This window comes from Ciconia boyciana, chromosome 9 (assembly GCF_034638445.1).
Source record: "Ciconia boyciana chromosome 9, ASM3463844v1, whole genome shotgun sequence".
Taxonomy (NCBI): domain Eukaryota; kingdom Metazoa; phylum Chordata; class Aves; order Ciconiiformes; family Ciconiidae; genus Ciconia; species Ciconia boyciana.
The window spans coordinates 42641005-42660689 of NC_132942.1; the positions used below are offsets into that span (position 1 = coordinate 42641005).

The 19685-nt window shown below is 40.5% G+C and overlaps 1 protein-coding gene across 4 annotated transcripts; it reads right to left on the reverse strand.

The window, feature by feature from the left end:
- Nucleotides 1–265: 265 nt before the first annotated feature.
- MEAK7 (MTOR associated protein, eak-7 homolog) lies at nt 266–14330 on the reverse strand. 4 transcript variants are annotated; one of them, XM_072873343.1, is made up of 9 exons: nt 14198–14330; nt 13551–13811; nt 12337–12513; nt 9401–9631; nt 8499–8643; nt 7400–7840; nt 5986–6104; nt 4609–4788; nt 266–3527 (listed from the first exon to the last, which is right to left on the reverse strand). In XM_072873343.1, the coding sequence occupies exons 3-9, from the start codon at nt 12502–12504 to the stop codon at nt 3396–3398; spliced, it is 1416 nt and encodes a 471-aa protein (XP_072729444.1). In that variant the 5' UTR covers nt 12505–12513; nt 13551–13811; nt 14198–14330; the 3' UTR covers nt 266–3395. The 4 variants fall into 4 exon arrangements, with proteins under 4 accessions (XP_072729444.1, XP_072729441.1, XP_072729443.1 ...); XM_072873340.1 differs by having other exon boundaries at nt 13715–13811; nt 14198–14324; XM_072873342.1 differs by having other exon boundaries at nt 13715–13811; nt 14186–14306.
- Between the last annotated feature and the right edge of the window lie 5355 nt (nt 14331–19685).

Here is a 19685-nt window from a genome sequence, read left to right on the forward strand (position 1 = left end):
CACCCTTTCTGAAGATACTCAAGCGAATCTGTACCGACAGTCCTTCCTACTCCAGTGACTGTTCCTTCTACACACTCTACCTGAGCTGTTTGAGCTGTCTACAGAAACCGCCAGAGAGGCCCCTGTTTTAAACCAAGATCAGGTATATTTTTATAACATTGGTCTATATGTCAAGAATGCTGTGACAGTCCCAGACAAAATAACACAGTTTCACACCTGTACAGAAAAATCTATTGTGCATATTTATTTAAATCAAAATGATTTTTATTAATAAAATCTACATTTTAAAATGTTACAGATAAGTATCTGAACGAGACTCTTGATTTAGACCTGTCCTTTCATATTAAATTAGAAGAATGGAAAAGACCTGCCTTCATTAGCACTTCTTTTCCTATAGTCAACCTGTAGTGTTTCTAGATTCCCAGATATCTAGCCTTGATTCAGCAAGACTCAAGGAAACTGTGGGGAGATGCCAAACAAAGAGTAGAGAGCTAAAGTGCCAGCCCTCGGCTGTCAGCTTTTGTGGAATACTACAGCAATTTTTTTGTACCTATATGACTGTAGGAGCAAAGCGGAAGGCTGATCTGATCTGATGCACAGTAGTGGATGGATTTAATGGGGAAGGGACTCACTTGCACAAGTGCATGAGAATAAAGATGACTCACATACATACATAGGAGGGATGCTAAGCTTTGCAGTTGGATCAACAGCTGCATAAAAGTGACTGAGAGATGTTTAGATCATAGCTAAGCCCAGTGCTGACAAACGCTTTCTGGACATTTTTAGATGCATGAACACGAAGCACAGATTGCTTAATCATTAGGTTCAGGGAAAAAAAAAAAAGTTGAGTCTCTTCCAAGCCAATCTTTTACTTTTAAAGAACAATTTTAAATAATCCCATCTGCTGGTTGGATCAGTAGTTTCCTAGTAAATAATGCTTCACTGATATATTTGGTAAAAGTGCCAGAGTGTCAGTTTTCTTCTTGCCCCAGCTTAACATCTTCACTTCAAAGTGAAGATGAAGAGTCTCAAATACCAACTTGTCATAAAACACAATTTCAGAGGTCAAAATGCTATGCTGATCTTCACAAGATGATGATGTTTAAACAGGATTACATTTTGGATTCATAGCCTAGAAAGAACCAGTTATATTGATACTTATTTTAAATCAAAGAAAACTTGGCCACTGAAATATTTTTGGTGAAGAGTAGCTTTGTGCAATTCACCCTCCCCAGATATAGTCTGCAAAGGCGTCTCCTCACGGTTTTTAAAAATCCTTGCGAATTGTTTCAGACCTCAAAGAAAAGTCCCTGCCTTGTAATGGAAGGAAAAGAAAGTCTAGTTGTTCATTTTATGTGTAAATGCAGAAATTCAACTATGTCTCATTCCTGTATGCCATCTACTTCAAGTATTTAGTATGCTTCCTCATTGCCTAAGTGAAGAATACCTCCGAGACTTATGGTGGGAGAATGTTAAAACAAAAGCCAGCATTGCCACACTTACAGAGAGCTCTATGGCTATATAGCACTCCCTACTTTGTCCTATTTAAAATTCTTATTCAAATATACAGAGAAGAAAATTATACAAAAGTACCAGTGTAATTGTTTTAATGTTTACATTTTTTCTGATGTGTTACAAACCTGGGAGACTATCTATCTGGCTTATTTAAGCAAATACAAGATAAAAGGACATTAGCTCAGGCCTTTCACAGCATACTCTGTACTGGACCAATGAGCATATACGCCCCAATCATTAGTTCAGGTAGCATACAAAATGCACAGTTGAGTTCTGGGATGTCTGGCTGGAGTGATTTCTTCATGCTCTCCTTTCAAGGCTAAATTCATATTGTTTAATAATACTTTAAAAAACAGGATCTACATTAAGGCATAAGTACAGATTATTCAGAATATTCAAATCTGGCTCCCTATGAAAAACATCAAGCAGAAAAAAAAAAGACCACATACAAGAAAATACTAAGGGAAGGAATTTGAAGGAAGGCCACAGGATCAGGAATTGCAGTCATTTTATAGACTGTTACAGCACATTTTTTGCTCTAAGCTGCACAGAAGACAAACTCATTCTAGGACAAAGGGGATTTGATACAGTCCTTTTCCTTAGGAGGAGAAGGACTGACAATCATACATACTAACAACCAAACACAATTTGCTGAGTTAGAAATGACAGCCCCTGGTAGAAACTAGTGTTATTTTTGACAAGTTAATTACACATAGAATTAGCAAGGTCAAACTAATAATTGCTGATAGACGCGAACAGATTCAAGTAGAAAAAGCCCTGAGTATAAGAGACCTGACAAAACTGGCATTGACTGGTGAACAGCCAACAAAACAGAGCAAAAACCCCAACCCGCTAGTTACATTTCACACTGCGGGCATTTTTTTTCCATAATACAGTAATGACTAATTGTGTGGAAATAAAGTGTACAGCAGTCTTCTTTAAACACGTTAAAGAAATAACCCTGATTTTTTTTTTTTTTTACAAGGTATCTGCAGATACTATGCAGATACTAAGATGCTTCTTACTTAATCCTTTTTACAGCCTGATCTTTTACTCCAGCCTCAAGTGAGGCTACTAAAGAAGTTACCTTTCCTAGAGAATTTCTGCTGGAAGTATGGCTCATTCTTAGGATAAATATGGCTGAATGACTCCAACGGTTCTGTTCTACTAAGTTTAAAAAGCAACAGGCAAATTTCTGCAGAAAACTCTTAAGTGAAATGCGCTAAATTGTAGTGTAGTATTATAAAACTGGATACTGTATAGTTAGCATTCTATACATCTTACAGCCCATATAGAGTCACTTGCTGAAAATCTGACTTAGAAAACATAAAATTTAATTGGAGCTTTAACTGGAGCAATGCAAATTAATAGCATCCTTTATACGGAATCACGGGGACTATTCTATGTTTACCAATGTAAGACATCATTACAATTTGCAAGCTTCGCTGACTAATTTCATTGCATGCAAATAAATATGTGCAGTTGAGGTATAAGAGCCTTAATCAGTGTCTTGAACAGTCGTTATATAAATACACATCAATTCTCCAAGTCAGTAAGCTGTACTGTCAATAACTTCTTTTGTTTTTAATTCCGTAAGCAGACAGGATCTACCGGGAATGCTAGCAAATTCATATTCAGCTAGGACTTAGAGATGTCTAATGATTAAGTACCTAGTTAATTTTTCTGTCCTCCCCAAACAAAACCCTTCAGGCAGGATATTGTATTGGACCTAAATATTACATAAGTATGAAGCTTAAGCTTCGTCCCGGATAATTAGGTAAATGTAAGGAAAAAAAAAATAGGAAAAAATATCCTGTCCAAGGAACATTAACACTCAGGAGCAAAAAAAAAAAAAGGGGTTTCATGTTACTGTGATTCTTTTAGTTATCATCATCATCTTCTTCCTCTTCAATGGGTTCTCGTAGACCTTCGCTCTGACGACTTTTTCCAGTCATTTCTAATAAGGCCTGAGCCTCAGGATCTACATCCAGGATACTCTTCTTACCTTTTGTCTTCAAAACAAAATAAGATATAGTCAACTTAAAATGTCATTATGAGTGAATCAATATCAGGCTACAAGAAACAGACATACTCAAAAGTCCACAAGTAATCTGGTTTGCAAGCTTGTCACAATGAAGCATACATACTTTCCAAGTAAGGCTTGGATTTTAAGATTCACTGGGATACATCAAATGATTTTTATTGCTGCAGTTACACAAAATAGTCATAAACTTCTCCTAAGATGGCAGTGAACTATTTCAAGTTTATTCAGGTTACAAGCCAGTCAGAACATCCTGGGTAACCTGACCACAGTTTGAAGTGCAGACATGAACTTTTTTTATAAAGAAGAAATTCAAGTACAATTCAACGTTTTTTGTAAACAATTTGTTCTGTTTCTATTTAGAGTTATGTGTCCTCTGAACAGACAGAGCACATGAATTTAGTACGAAAAGACAAAAAATAAAAATAAAATAAAAAAAACCAACAAAACAACAAAAAACCCACACCAAAATGTGCAGACCAGGCAGTTTAATAAGAGAATAAATTACAGGGACAGAGGAGACTGGAAAGAGGTCTCCTACTCATTCCCAGAAATAAACCAGGTGCAGAAAGACTAGCATAAATCTATTGACATAAAGTTATTGTAAAACAATAGTAAATTTAAAGTTACTGATAAAGAAATATTTTGGTTCTCTTCCTGAACTATAGATTAGGCTTTACTTGTGAGCTTCCAGTGCTTGCTTTCTGTTTTACAAGTACTGGGTTTTAATGAACCCCTCCAAGGAAGTTCCTTCTGGAGACTATTCCTCAATATCAGAAAGGCCTTTTGAAATTCAGAATGAAGTATGGCTCAGAAGACTATCATTTTGTGGCTCCTGATGTTATTTCTTGTTGGCACCCTCAATAATTCCACTCCTGTTTTGCCATTTACTTGCTACAAAATATATGGCACCACAGGGCCAGTTAAAGAAAACATTATTCATTACAATGGAGAGACAGCAGTTAATCAGAAAACTGCAACTGCAATTTTGCATTTGCATCTCCCATTCCAATCAGGACACAATTTCACAGGTTTCAATTTTGTTCACATACCCCTGCACTTTCAGGGAGGTCTCCCACTGCCCAAACTTCCATCGCATCCAGTGTAAAATCCTCTTTAGCTGACAGCTGGGGACTGTTGTAGGTGGTGCATCGAGGTTTTGCTTTGCTGTGTCCCTTCCCATAGTCACTGTCTATCCAGAGTCCGAAGTAACCATGTTGTCCACCCATACCCTGTGAACCAAAGCAGCACACTAAACACTTGCTGCACATGTAAAACAGGCTGGGCAAGTTAAGAAACCTAGAGTATAAACTGCTGTTTTCAGTATGCATGCCACACTTCTATGGGTAGGTGAAAAAGGGTATTCTGAGTGAACCTGGGCTTCTGTACCTAAATCCAGTATTCCTGAAGACAAACAAGAATTTACCTGAGTGATACTGCCCTCCCTCTACGCTTTACAGAATACCAGTATCTGCAAGCATTTCAGCTGCATCTTGTGCCAGAAATTTAGCTCGCTGTCTTTTGTTTATTGACTAACCATTCCTTTTTAAACAGGGTGAAAGTGCTCGGTTTTGCTGCCTCTTTTCCATTTAGAAAAGTATCTACAGAAACAAATAACATAATTTGATGTTGCTTGCTTTCTTTACAGCAAATTTACTCCAGACTGCTGCAATTCCCAAAGTTATGGGCACATAATGCCACAAAACTGTAAGGCACTTTTAAAAATAGGCAATGTGTTGTAGCTCTGTAGAAACGCCTCTGCATCTGGAGAGCTCATTCGTGGACTTGAGTAAAAGGAGCTCCTGCCACTGTAATTACACAACAGCAGCAGCCTACATGCAACTCTTGTACTCTAATTCTGTTGGGCTTTCTCAGCCTTCCATAATTTAAAAAGCAGTTAGTGTGGCAGTGAGAACAGCCAGTGGAAGGATCCTCAATTACATAGATCAGCTAGCTTGTGCTGCTTCAGTGATGTGGATACATGCAGTCAATTCTTCCAGACAACAGGGAGGGCTGCTAGAAGGGCTTCCGTGATAACCAAACTTGGCAAAAAGATTTCTTCCCAGAACCTCCATAAATCTAACCTACATAAAGCCCACCTACTTGGGTCAGACACAAATAAATTCCATCTTAGTTGATTCAGTACTTCAATATACATATCAGCTGTAAAGAAAAGTACAGACTCTATCAGTGCTGTAAGCAGTTCACCATCATTATCCATAGTTCACACTTTACATTAATGCTTTAATGCAAGAAAAGAAAAAAATCCTCCTACTAAAAGTGGCACAAATAGCACACAGAAGGGATTAAAACTTCCTCAGAGAATAAGTTAAATAAATCTGCTCACAGTGACAGAAGCGAAAAACACGAAACACTTCCAAACACCAGCCACGAATCCAATTTCCAAATTGTAATTTCTTAATACTTACAAGCCCATTTGGCATTGTTTGTTGGCCATGGTTCAAATACATGTAGTGGTCATTATATCCTGTGTATGTGTATACAGCAAGAGAGGGGAAAACAGAAAAAAGAAAGCATCTGTTGTCACCTGTAAACAGAAAAGCATCTGAGGTCAGACAACTGGCCAAGCAATAACTTGCCTACAAATAGGATAGGAAAAGAATATTGAAGAAGTGCAGCTGAATAAATCAAAGACAGCAGCTTCAGTCTCAGAAAGCCAATACCTATCTCTCATCAAGATCTCGACCTATTGTTTATTCTCAATTAACTCTGTGCAGGGTCACAGAAATCAATGTGATTATATGGCTGTGACCAAGGGCAGTCAGAGGCATGACTAGTACATTACATTATTATGTAAGGGTATACCTATCACAGGCTTGCATTGTATCATCTAAAATTGGCCAACCGCTAGACCTGTACAAACTGGTATGAGCGCAGACACCCTTAGTTCTGACTATACTGATATATAGATCAATTTAGGGTCAATGATTTAGAGTACAATTTTCATTATGCCCAGTTTGGTATTCAGAGGGACTTGTGGTGTGATTGTCTAGTACACTACATGTGTTATTCTATCAGGAAAAAATACAAGGAAAGTGTTGTCTAATCAATGTAACGTTATATTAACTGACGGAAGTGGTAATTATCAAATACTGATTAAGTATAGGAATTGAGTTTTTAATGTAGGAAAAGTGAGGACTCCCAGCAGGACAGATTATCCAGAATCCTTTTTTTTTTTTTTTTTTTTTTTTTTCAGAAAAGCCATCACAAATGTTCTTTCCAAAGAGTTACAAAAAACCCCTCTCTTCTCCCCAGAGATTTCAAGGGAACAAAAAGTTTAGCTTGTCCAAAGGACCCTTTTGCTGCTGGATTTTAAAAGGGAAACAAAGACAGTGCACAAATGGCAACAGGAGGCTTAACCTGGTGTTTGGCTCAGCTCTTCTGAGATGGAAGATTGCCATCTGCTGGACATCTTATTTAAACGCTAATTCATCACCTATGCTCTATTTCCTTCATTTTCATTTCATTTTCAACCTCTGCAGCTACAGGGGTTGAAAGATTTCACCGAAAAGAAAATTTATTCCATGATCAATAAGTCCTGCAATTTTAAAAGTCTTATCAAATAACAGACAAACTACAAACATTAATCAGTAATATGCCTGACTGGGTACAAAGCAGGAATAACTTAGCATGTATTTTATATTTTTCAAAAATTAGTGTTATTTTTGCCACACGAAAATACACTTGGAAGTATAAGAAATACTGTGTGTTATGAAAGTAAAATGACAGTATCCATTAAGTGGACAGGATTCTTGTACCTGTACAGAATAGGCAATGTTTACCAGAGCCATGTGACACTAAAAAAAGAAAAGTGAGTTTTACCTTGAAACTGTGGCTTCACCTCCCAGGAGTGAGATGCAAACCCACCAAAGATATAACCATCTACGTCCTTTAAGATCACTATGCAAGGACCTTTGTTCACTATATGCCCACATAACTGTGAAAAGCTTTCTCCATGAAGCCTAGAAGAAAATAAAAGCTGCCACTTGTCCTGTAACTCTGCAGGCAGATTGGAGTTGATGTATATGATGGATGGGATGTCAAAGAGACTGACAAGTCCTCTTCCTTTGATGCCTTTGCAGGCTGGAACCAGGTTGACTATGTCTTTGGTTTGGTCTGGGAGAGAATGCAGAACATGGAGGCCTTGCCTGATAACAACACTGAGGAAAACTGAGATCTGTGGAACTCGGTACACCCAATCCTCAATGACACTTTGATCAAAACTTGTCTCCATCAGCTGAGGACCCACAGGTTTTGTCCCATCTAAATAATAAGACACACAGGAACAGCAGTAAGCCTCCCAGTCTGTACCTTCCCTCCAAAAAATAATCAGTTGATTTTTAAGTGTAAACACAATATTCCATTATTTTAATGGACATGAAACCACATATGAAAGGAGCCAGAGACAGTAAAGTGTCAACTACATTAAGCAGATGCATCTACAGAACTGAGAAACATTTGCCTGTGACGTCCATTGGTTGGGCTGTCATGACTAAGAAACATGGACTCCTGGTTACAACATACGAGATGTTCTTTGCAAGACAGCAAAATCTATTATTACAACAGTGCAAAGGTAAACCTATGCTTTGCAAAAGGACATACAGTCATAAATACATGCACGTGCATCTAAATGCCTGTCACCTGCAAGTCAGGTATTTGTAAAACAGACATGTTCCATGACAAATAGTTTTGCAGGTCCACTTAAACTGGGACTTCAAACCAAAGCTCTCCTGAGTTTAGGAGAGAAAGATGGTAAGGTAAAATAAATAAAATTCCCAACCCATTTGCAAAGCACTAGGTTTGAAATAGTGGTCTCAGCATTTAAATTCAAAGATGGGACCTAAAGTGAAAAATTCTTGTGAGATCAGTGATTACATGAGCTCTGTGCCATCCTGGGATATACTATATTAGTGCTACTTACCTGCAAGCTTCAATTCTGATAGCAGCTGAGAAGCCAGAGCCTTTACTCCACTTGCAGAATCCCTAGTATTCTCCAAATTCCAACCTTTCAGTTCCTTCCTGTAGCTCAGTACATGGACTACAGACATGATCAGGTCCTCTGTGAACTTAAAAGGTTAAAACATCACCATTTTGGCATTTCCTAAATAAAATTGCCAAGAGCTTCAAAGGACTTTCTGAAAATAAAGTCAAGTAGTACTGATGCTGTAATCCCAATGACAGAAACATCTCCTCTCATGACGAGTCAGAAATAACAGAAATGCTATTTCAGTGTCACAGGTCTTGAAAAGTGTCCTTTTTGAAGACATGTTGTAAATGTTACTTCACAAAGCATCTCCATAAAATACAGCATGAAAGGAGGGGAGATCCAATTTTTGCAGTGGTAGGAGCTGCTAGTGAATTACTGTTTTGTGAGATCCCACTCTTCCACCTTGCAAGCTACGTATTTGATTCACACATCTATCCTGCAACTAAAGCTCTAGAAAGTATTTTGCTCAGTTCCCAGAAGCACCAGCCACACCGCAACCCTTGCTGGCTCTTAAATACAGCCAGTCTCTGCACCCTTCAGAGTGAGCCTGTGAACCATCACACAAATCAATCAGTGCACTCTGCAAAATCCAGATCCTGGTTCTCAAAGTAGGCAAGTCAGCATGGAAAAGCCTACAACTGAAATGGTCATCCCATATAACCTAGTTTGCCTACACTATTTATCCCAGATCAGCAAGTCAGTGGGAAAGCGATTAAAAAAATACAAAAGTCAGGAATCCCTGTTCTGAATCTTGTGCTCTGAAGATTACCTGCAAATTACCTACCCATCTCCGTTCTCTTACTGTCCCCCCAACACACATTTAACTGCCTGTTTACCTCTTGGATTTGTTTGCCCTTCACAGGCCCTTCTGTCTTGGAGATCATTCTCATTATTATGGTAATCTTCTCATCTGCATTCCCTTTTAAGAGGTTTGACATAAAAATTACAAACTGCTCCTTAGCAATCTGTTCACTCAGCCCAGATGATTTCCCAGTCAGGTCAATACTTTTCATTCCGTTGTATAACCGAACAGTCATTTGCTCTGGTAATGGTTCCCGCATATACGCCTATAATGAGAATAACAACAAAGAACATGTTTTAAAAATGAAGAATAACTAATATATTCCAGCTAATCTGTGCTGAGATACACCACTATGAATAAAGGATTTGAATACCAAGTATCTACTATCAGCAACAAACTTTTGTCAAAGGACTGGTTTTCCAAGAGAAAAAAAATATCTATTTTTATAGTATCTCCTTTCCAATACAATTTAGTGATTTAATTTGATACAGTTTTTCTACGAATGCCATGGACTTAAAAAAAACCAACACTGTAAAGTGTTAACAGGATATTAGCAAAGGATTTCTATATGATAACTCTGTTGTAAAGGTCTACAACTCTGCCAGTCCAACGTTTAAAATTGTATTTTAACCCTGCTTTCAATAGTGGAGCTCACAGATACTTAAAAACAAAGAAAAAGTGAAGTTTTTTCCATATCTCAGTTTTGGCCCCAAGACAATGCAGGCAATGTGTTTAATACTACATGCACACATAGAAACAATTCTGGCAAGTTTCCCTCTGCATAGCAACATCTAATTCAAGCACGGAACAAAACTGAGATCACCTGATTTTTATAAGGTATCTCTGATGTTAAGACAGTTGAAATCAAAAAACTTATTCATCTAAATTGCATGACTGGCCCTTTGAATTGAAATCCAAGTGGTTATACGTCACAACACTGTGGGAAAGATCTGACTCTGGATTCAAGAAACTTTCACAGTGTTCAAGATAATTATATGGTTTAAAAATAAATCATCTAAAATACATCCATACGCTAGGACATGATTACACAGTGTCTTCGCTGTGCAAAGCACTGTGCATAACATGCTGAACACCTGACTTGACTCGTATATACAGGGGTGTAGCCCAGTGGGGACTATGCTGAAATCAATGGAGCTCCACCTGCATAAAAGCACTCCAGCTCGATTCAGTGGAGCTGCTATTACCAACCTATTGCTGGCTCAATACCACTCCTATTGAAGCCACCAGGGCCGTTCCGATTTGATGTTAATGGATGTTGCCGTGCATATAGAGCGAGATCCAATATGCCAAGCTCTACCCTGCTTTTGTTGACGTCAGCGGTAAAACTCCCATTGATTTCAGCAAAAGCAGAATTAGCAGCCACAGTCTTGCACATTAGAGTGCTTCATATTGAGGGAGGGACGGTCACAGAGGGTACAGCTGTCTTTAAGAGGCTTTCTAAAAGTGCTACATGAGCCTGAAGTGAGACAAGCAGCAGGGAACATAATTAAAAACTCTATACTCAAGGGCTTTTTACTTCACGCTGCAGTATTACCTGCCTACTCCCTACCCTTTCCCACCCACCACTAACTTTGTTGCACTGTTTTGTTATGCTTATAGCTATTCCAATGAGTGGACCTGGGGTGCGAAAAAGGAGGACTGTAAAAAGGGAATCTTTAATAAACACCTAACAAACTCACACCTCTGACAGTTTAGAATCCTTGTCTTAAATGGCTTCAGGAAAGTATCTAGAGATACCTGCTTTCCAAGCTATGCAGTGCAGCCTGCTCTGGTCCAGAAGCCATGAAGTTTCCTTCTAGTAAAGCACTAAGCCTAAGCAGAAGTACATGAGGTTATGCTTGGGGCCTCGTCAATGTCACCAGCCTGCTGCTAGATCAAATCTGCCACATATCAATCTAGCTCAGGCATGAGCATAGACACTTATGAGGCAGGCATGCCACTGCAATAGTGCCTGCACTAAGGAATTAGGCACCTACAGGCAGTCTTTCAAAAGATTTTAATTTAAGATGGCAAACAAAAAGGCAGGAAGGGAAAAGACGTTAATCAAACATCACATTGATCTAGGGACAAAGCTAGAAAGAGAACTTCTTCCAGGTCCCAATCAAATAACAGACACCAAGGACCAGGTTCTTGGACATATTAGGGCTGAAAAGCTGGGCAGCAGCAACACTGCTTCCAAACTGGTGATAGCTCATAAACAGCCAGGCTGGAGGAGGGCTAAAACTGGTCTGTATGCAGATGCATTGCCAAATACCTTAAAATAACCTGCTGCTTTCATCGAGTTTTAATTTTATTCCATTAACTGTGTAACATATATAAAAAGGCACTTTTAATACTACATTCATTTGGCCACTTGGTTCCTGCCTAACTGAAGTTATCGAGTATTGCAACGAATCATTTTCCTCTTCTTTCTTGATTAGAAAATGAATGCAAAGTTAATCAGAAAGCATAATGTATGTTAATTAACTAAAACAGGGAGCCACAGCTTAATCAAGCAAAATTGAATTCTCTCCTTTTAATGCAAGTGAAAAGATTAGAGACGGTGATGCAATAGAGGGAGAAAGCTATAACCAAATACAAACTGACTTTGTGACAGCTTCTCAAGAAAATCTGTAAGTAATCACACTCTATAGACTGCAGGGGGAAGAATATTCTTCCCATTTTTCAGGTTTCTGTAAAAATATTTTCATATGTCCCCCCTTACTTCAGAATCAGAAAGCTGCAAATTGACCCAACGGTGCAATTTAAGAGACAGATACAAACCTGAAAGTCACTACTCATGTTAGACTGTAAGAAAAAGTTAAATATCCATCCTGCCCCAAAACATTAAGTATTAAATTGAGACGAGCAAACCTTAAAAAGTAACTATTGCCACATCTTTAGTTTCTTTCTGGAATTATGTTCAATGCACTACATCCCAGATATATCAGGAATAATAGATTGTCTTGCCTGTAGTGCTGCCAGAGTCACAGTTTTCTTTGTAGCTTTGCCATTTTTTGCTCCAGCTGAGCCACTCGATCCTGATAAGGTATCAAATACTCCATCAATGTCAGACTGCTCCTCAGGAAGAAATCTGGAAAGGTGATTCTGATAGGCATTGCTTTCTGCATTTCCCATCTTTTCAACCTGAAGCAAAGGAAAAGGAATAAAAAAATCCCAGTAAACACAGAAAGGTATCACAGTGGTCATGAAAGACATACCAACAGACTAACATACCAGTGCAAGTTTTACAAGAAGAGCAAATTACTAGCCTTCTAAGAAACTATTAAAACTCCTGTTTAGTCCCTGTGTTCACTGAGACTTAATGAACTTTAAGAACATCCGTGAACAGTAACTGTACTTTAAAAAATGACAATCTGCCAGCTCTTTGCTAAAACCACCCTGTCTACCAATTCAAACCTGATTCAAGTCTTATCAAATGGAAAAACCAATATGATTTAATGATTAAATTAGTTTGTACAAAGTGACCACGAGTCTGTCAGCTGGAATACATCAGTAACATGAAGGGAATAGCCTGATTATGGATTATTTATGACAGATTATGCTACATCTTTCTGATGCATTAATGGACTGAAGCTAAGTCTGCCAATAATATGTGGCACTAAAACACCATCACTGTAAAGTCTCTGAAGATGGCATGAGAATGTTTTTTCTAAGGATGCAATACAAAAATCATTCAAAAAGCCGCCAAGAAACACAGTAACAAAAATATTTAGAAAGACAACTCAAGACCCATCAAAAACACACAGTTTCATATGAAGTCAATAAATCGTTGAGAGCTGGTACCCACAGAATTAAGGTTGGGGGCGGGTTGCTCTGGGGGTTTTTTGTTTGTTTTACACATTTAATGGTACAACTATGATTTCTCTCACTGTCCCAGGATTCACCTGCGTTACGGAGACTAATTTTTTAGTCTTGTCTGGGCCACGTGCTCTGGCTTTCTCCCTGGAGCAGCACGGCACGGACCTAACAGTGCCACAGTAGGGCCTGAAAGCCCAAATTCCCACCATGGCCGCAATGACAGTCACCACTGTAAACGGCCTTCCCATCTATCTGGGGTAGACACACTCCTGGGGTGACAATATAAAAAAGATGAGAAGCGGAATAAAACACCCTCTTCTGGTTTTCTTTCCACAAATTCCATGTCCTTTCTGGCACCTCACTTTTGGTTCAGGTCCCAGCTCCACGGAAATCTCTTTTTGCAGACAAGCCTGTCACGCAGCTCTTCAGTGGCCTCTTTGTTTAGCCTAATCCAATCTTTCTGTTGTTAACCGATGCTGACTTTGATAAACAACTGTACGTAAGAGGCTGGGTTGGGCTTCTTTACCTTCACCGAACAGTACAGGCCCAAAAGCCTTGTTTGCCTGTGAGGAAGATGTCGATCGTGGAGTAGACAGCAAAAGGTTAATGGAAACGACTGTAACCTGGAAGGCAAACCGTAAAGACATTATTAATTTAAGCAGCGAACCGCTGGAGGAAGGGGCTCCTTCAGCCCTCTCCCTCAGCCCGGGGAAGCACAAGCGAGGGGAGGTTCCCGCCGTGACAGGGCCGGCACGGCCGCCTGGCGTGGCTGTCCCCGGCGCTGGCACACCGCCCGCCCCGCACCGGCGCATCGGTACACGGCCGGGCAAAAGGCTTCGCGGTTTGCATTTTGCCCGTTTATTTCCCGGTATGCTTAGTCCATCCCTCCCCACCCGGTTGGCAACAGCCCTGGCGTCCCCCCGCCTCCCCCCCATCCAGGCGACGGGCGTAAAGCGAGAGACCCCTGCTCCGGGGCGGGGCAGCACAGCGGGCCCACCTCTCTCCTTACCGCCAAGGCACCCCCGGCCCCTCTCCGCCCCCCTGGATCGGCCCCTGGACTTTTACACACGCCCCAGCAGACGGGGCCGGCGGTGCAGGCCGCCCGGCTGGGGCGGAGTGCGGCGGGGGCGGGCGCTGGGCCGCGGCGGGGGATGGCGCCGCGCGGTGCCGCCCCTCAGGCGGCGGCGGGGAGGGACCGGCGCCGTTGGCCCCGCGACGCGAAGGGGAGAAGCGGGCGGTGCCGGAGGCCGCTGTGGAAAGCGGTGGGGCGGCGAGCTGAGGAGCCGAGCGAGGCCGCGGTGGCCCTCCTCCCTGAGGGGCCCTCCTCCCTGAGGGGCTCTCCCTCCTCCCTGCGGCCCCCCCGGCCCTAAAAAGTGGTTCAAAAAGAAGGTGAAAATTCGGAGCTGTAGCTGGGGCAGACCGACCAGCCCCGGCGGCCCCTGTCAGAGAGAGCTAAAGTGTCCGAGTGCCCGGTGCTGAAGCGGTTTTAGAAAGTGCCGGGGCAGGTCCTGGAAGGGTCTGTGGGAGAAGGCGTTGTTGGCCCTGACCTGGAAACAGCTCTTGGCTTTTGGGAAGGAAAAAGATGTGTGTGCCTGTGTAGTATACATACACACACATATGTCATTTGGAAGGTATACAGTCAGGCTCTGGGGAATTTCCATGGCAATAGGGAGTGGAGAAAAAAAAACTTCTCAAGGAATAGGTTAAATTCTATCCCGTGGCTGGCAGAACCACGCCTGTCTGCAGGCTGAGAAGTAAAAAGGCTGTACAAGGGCTGAGGGACAAATGCAAGGTTACAGGGCCAGCGCTTAGGGATCTTCCATACTTAGGAGAAAAATTATAGCCTCAGTGGTTGCAAAACTGGTCCCAGAACTTGCTTTTTTTCAGATCAACAACTTTCTGTCTCAGTTAACGTTACTTCAGCAGCACTCCCCTTGTACTTTCAGCCACAGGGTTTGGTTCCTGTAATATATCAAGGCCTTTGCCTTCCTAGCAGTGATGCCTCGTTTTTCCGTGGTTCATCTAACTCTGGTTGGTTTGTTTGCAGCCAGACAGAGCTTGGAATGAATCCCGCTTCCAGCCAGGGGGAAGACGTGCAGATTCTCACAAAGCTGGTGGTTTGGGTTCCTGCAACCAGATACCATGGAACAGGTTAGCGGCTTTGGCATTTAACTTTCAATAATAAATAGTCTGATCAGCGTGTTTTCAACAGAAAGCATCTATGTTCCTTTATATGTAGAAAAGAAAGAAAAATTATCTGTACTAACCATGGCAGAGCTCCCATTTTTTTGTTCTTTTGCATCAAGTAAAAATCCTGATAAAGTTAAGTTCCAAAAATACCCGGTTTTTTAAAAAATCTGCATGGTATGCAAAACTTCATAAAAACCTGTAGAATATTCTTCCTGTTGCCAGCTCAGAGTTAGAAATACATTGACCAGAATTCCAAGACGGTCACGTTTTAATAAATGGATACTGATTCGAGTTTTTTATGGTCATCGCTAGAGCCGCGGAAGTTAACCAGCTTGTATCAGCAGGATCGGGATATAGCAAGCAACACCTGAGGAATGGGAAGTTCATGTAATATGAACACAAATTCAGCGAAGCTCATCTGGAAACTGCTTGAGACTTATTTGTCCACACGGTGGCATCGTATGTTTAGAAAGTTAGTTGTGTAGCCTCCACTGAGTGCTTCAACACTGTTGAAAGTGTGTTTAGATTCCCACGTTTATAGACTGCATGTGTGTAGAAGTAAAAGCTCCTATAAGGAATTATTTTCATCTCTTTCCCATTAACTCTGCAAACATAATATGGACCATGAGGACAAAACTCCGTTCCTGATGAAGCTCCCTCCCTGGGCTACTTAAGCAGGTCCTGGAAAAAGTCTGCTGTGATGGTTTGGTTTATATCAACATTAATGAATTGCCAGTTGATGCCTAAGGAGAAAAATGAAACATACAGAATAAGAAAAACAAAGCTTTTGAATTCAAGTTAGGTTTTTCTTCTTTTCTTTGATTTATTTTTAAAGGCTAATGTTTCTGTGGATGTGGATGTATTGTTTCACGTGCAAATGGATGATTTTTTTTTTTTAAGGGTTGCGTTTCATATTGTAGCTCTGTCTGTAGGATATCTTTTCAGTCTGGAAATCCAGGACTAGAGATTCTAGTCTAACTGACTTTGTGCTAAGACTGACTGCCAGCCAGCTAAGACTGACTGGCAGACTGACAGACCAGTATCATCTTCACAAACATGTGGTGACTTCATGACCACTCTTCTCTAACTATTGAGCTCAGAACCAGTCAAAAGCTGCTGAAGGGTACCTGGTCTTCCTTAGCTCCCAGCAGCCGCTTTTGCAAAGAAGACGTGTGCTGCTTTGCCCTCTTTCATTCAAGTCTTGCCCATTTGTAACAGAGGTGACTCTACAAACTGGGGGTTTATTTGCCCTGTCTGTCAATCTAAACTGAGCTTCCTGCTGCTACTGGATGGTGTTTTGTCACTTGTCTGTAGCACTAGGCTGTAATCTGCAGGGTAGACATACTCTTAAGACCACAAGATACGAACACTAAACCGCATAGATTATGCTCCTACTGTGGGGGAATTTCCAGGTCACAGGCTAACACTCCTTCATAGCCTTTTTGCACCAAGAGTGTATAAAGTCAAGCTAGAAACCTGGTCCATAAGGGTAATAGTTTGCAGCACGCTTTAAATGACTAGTCACTTCCTCACATGTATTTTCAGATGCTCTAGCTGAGCTAGTTAGGTGTCTCACTTTGTTTCTGCCAGTAAAAAAGAGAGAATACACTAAGAAGCCTTTTAAGGACATTCAAGATTATACGTCATATACTTGGTATATAAAAAAGAGGAAGAAGACACACGAGGTTCTGGAAACAATTGTTGCTAATTTTGTGAACTAGTGATAGATGCGTATTTGTCTGCAGAGCGAAAAAACAAACCCACAGAACCCCAAACTTATTTAAAGCACTGTATACTTTTGACTTGCATAAAATGGAGTATGTTTGGTTTTGCTAGTTTGCCAAGAGTATAGAAAATCTAAATGGCTTTAGTTCCAGGTAATTGTAATAATGCTCTCTTTCAGTTAAAGGAAATTATTGCAAGGTAACAACCTAGAATGTAAATGAGGAGCTGAGCAGCTCTGTGTTTATATCAAGCATGCTGTGTGTTTATATCAAGCACATCTGTCCTATCTAGATTATCTTTTAGTTTCTTTAAAATTATTTTTTTCCTATCTTGAGTTAGAACAGAGAGAAATTTTGCTGCTCTTCAGTCTTGTATACATAAGTTAAGGTTGTTACCCTCTGGTGGCAGTGATGCAGAGAATTGTTCTGGTTTGCTTTTGATACGATACATACCTTCCACTGTGTTCTTATTAAAGGCCAGCTGACAATGGGACCCTGCTGTGCCAAAGACTATGCAGACAGAGAGATACAGATGATTTCTGTTCCAAAGTGCTTATAATTAGCTGCATTCACACATGCATTGAGTACAAAACCAGCCCTCTCAGGCCACAGGCATCAGAGGATTTTGTGAACTCCAGAGAATGGTGATATCACATCAGTGGCACTTTTCAGCAGGGTATTTTGGGGGTATATTCCCCTTTTGGGGTATATTCCCCCTGTGGGAAGGGGAGATTGGGACTATACTTCCAAACAAGCCATTGGGCTTCAAAACTGTCTTCCAGCCCATAGTCTAAATAAGCGGTATTTTAAGTCACATGGAGGAAACACATTTGATACTTTTAACTTCCCAGTTATTACTCAGCATTTTAGTTACATTATATTGCAGAACTCTGGCCCTTGCAAAAGAGGTCAAACTTGACCTCGTGAAAACAGTGGAGCTAAATTATAAAAGACCCTTGTTCATGTTTTAGGGTCTAGTGAACACAAAAGTCATTGTACCTCTTTTTAATGCCATTAGGCTCTGTGTTTCCTGTTTTGATGTAGACTTGAATTTTTACAAGCCATCTACAGTCATAGTAAGTGAAATCCTGCAAAAATGTTGATACTTGATGAAACTAGTTGTAGGTTCAGCCCACTGATCGTCTTGTAGTGTGACCTCAGCACAAAATTCCTTTAAAAGGTATAGTCCAAACCTACACAGTGATGCCCTTTTATATATGTATTATTCAGCTCTGCATTTAGTTGGCTGCTCTGACAGCTTGCAGTTACTTACCTGATTTGTCTTCTGGTTTTTATGGGATTGCCATATATGGCTAAAAGAAAGAGTCTGACTAATCAGAACTGCGTCCTTAGGTAGTCACAAAGGAAGTTCTGGGTTTTGCAAGTCTTTGCACTTCCCTTTACAAAAACCTCTGCCTGCTAGTAACCAACTCCCTTCTATAAAAGGAGAAAGAGAGGGTGCAGTGAAGAGGTGAATCTGATTATGGGTAAAGGTGGTAATATGTGGTATCTTAGAAAATTTACTTACAGGTAGGATAAAAGCCTCCTGTCATAGCCTATTAACTGAGAGAAACATATTGTTGCCAAGATGCAGCCTCTATGTCTACAGCAAAACTGCCATGTCTAACTTTACTAAATTAAATTGTAGTATGTCTTGCATGTATACAGATCATCAAGATTACTCTGGGCTGTGGACTAGATCCTGGTGACTGGAAGAAATGTGTCACCCGTAGCGAGGGGAGAACATGAATATGAATATGAAGTTCTCCTAGGCTGCCCTAGCCTTGTCTTCCTTGAAGTACTGTAGCATGTGGTTTGAGTGGGGGTTGGATCCAGAGATCCTTTCCATCCTGTATTATTTTACGATTCAGAGCTGTTTCATGGGAATAGAGCTAGGTGGAATTATTACTTGGCTAGATCAAATAGTCGAAAGGTGGGATAATTTACGTGCGAAATTATTCTAGGGCTTATGTATGGAGCACTAATGAGATGTTGACCATGCTGACTTCTGGACACAGAACTAAAAGAAACGAAAAAGAAGCTCTCTGGGGTGAGGAGAAGAGATACTTTTGTTGCTTCCACTTCGGGAGAATTTGGAAGAAGACATTACTCTCTTGTTATCCAGATTTTCTTTCTAAAAAACACCGCAAATTATCAGCCTAAATACATATATAGTTTAACAATTAAAAATGTTGAACTAGGACTTACTTTGTTGTTCTTAGAAGAGATTTACATAAAGAAAAAGTCAATTCCAATGTCTTTTACAAGTCAGCTTGCTTTCAGTTTATTGAATGTAGGAAGTGCAGGGCAGCTGAAATATGAGAGAATATAGTTTGGGTCAGATGTTCACAAGATATACATGTAAGCAGTATAGTTGTTTATATAGCTGCTCCTGCTGTGCATATAATTGTGGTTGTTCATGCAACTGAGAAATATGATTGTGCATCAAACTGGAAGAATATCCATCTACTTCAGGCTAAAGGGGGATTCACTTGGCAGTGGCAATTTAGCCAGGATACATGTCTGAAGTCCTCTCCACTTCTGCAGGCTGTATGGTGGAAACTATAGGGCCTTCACGTGCCT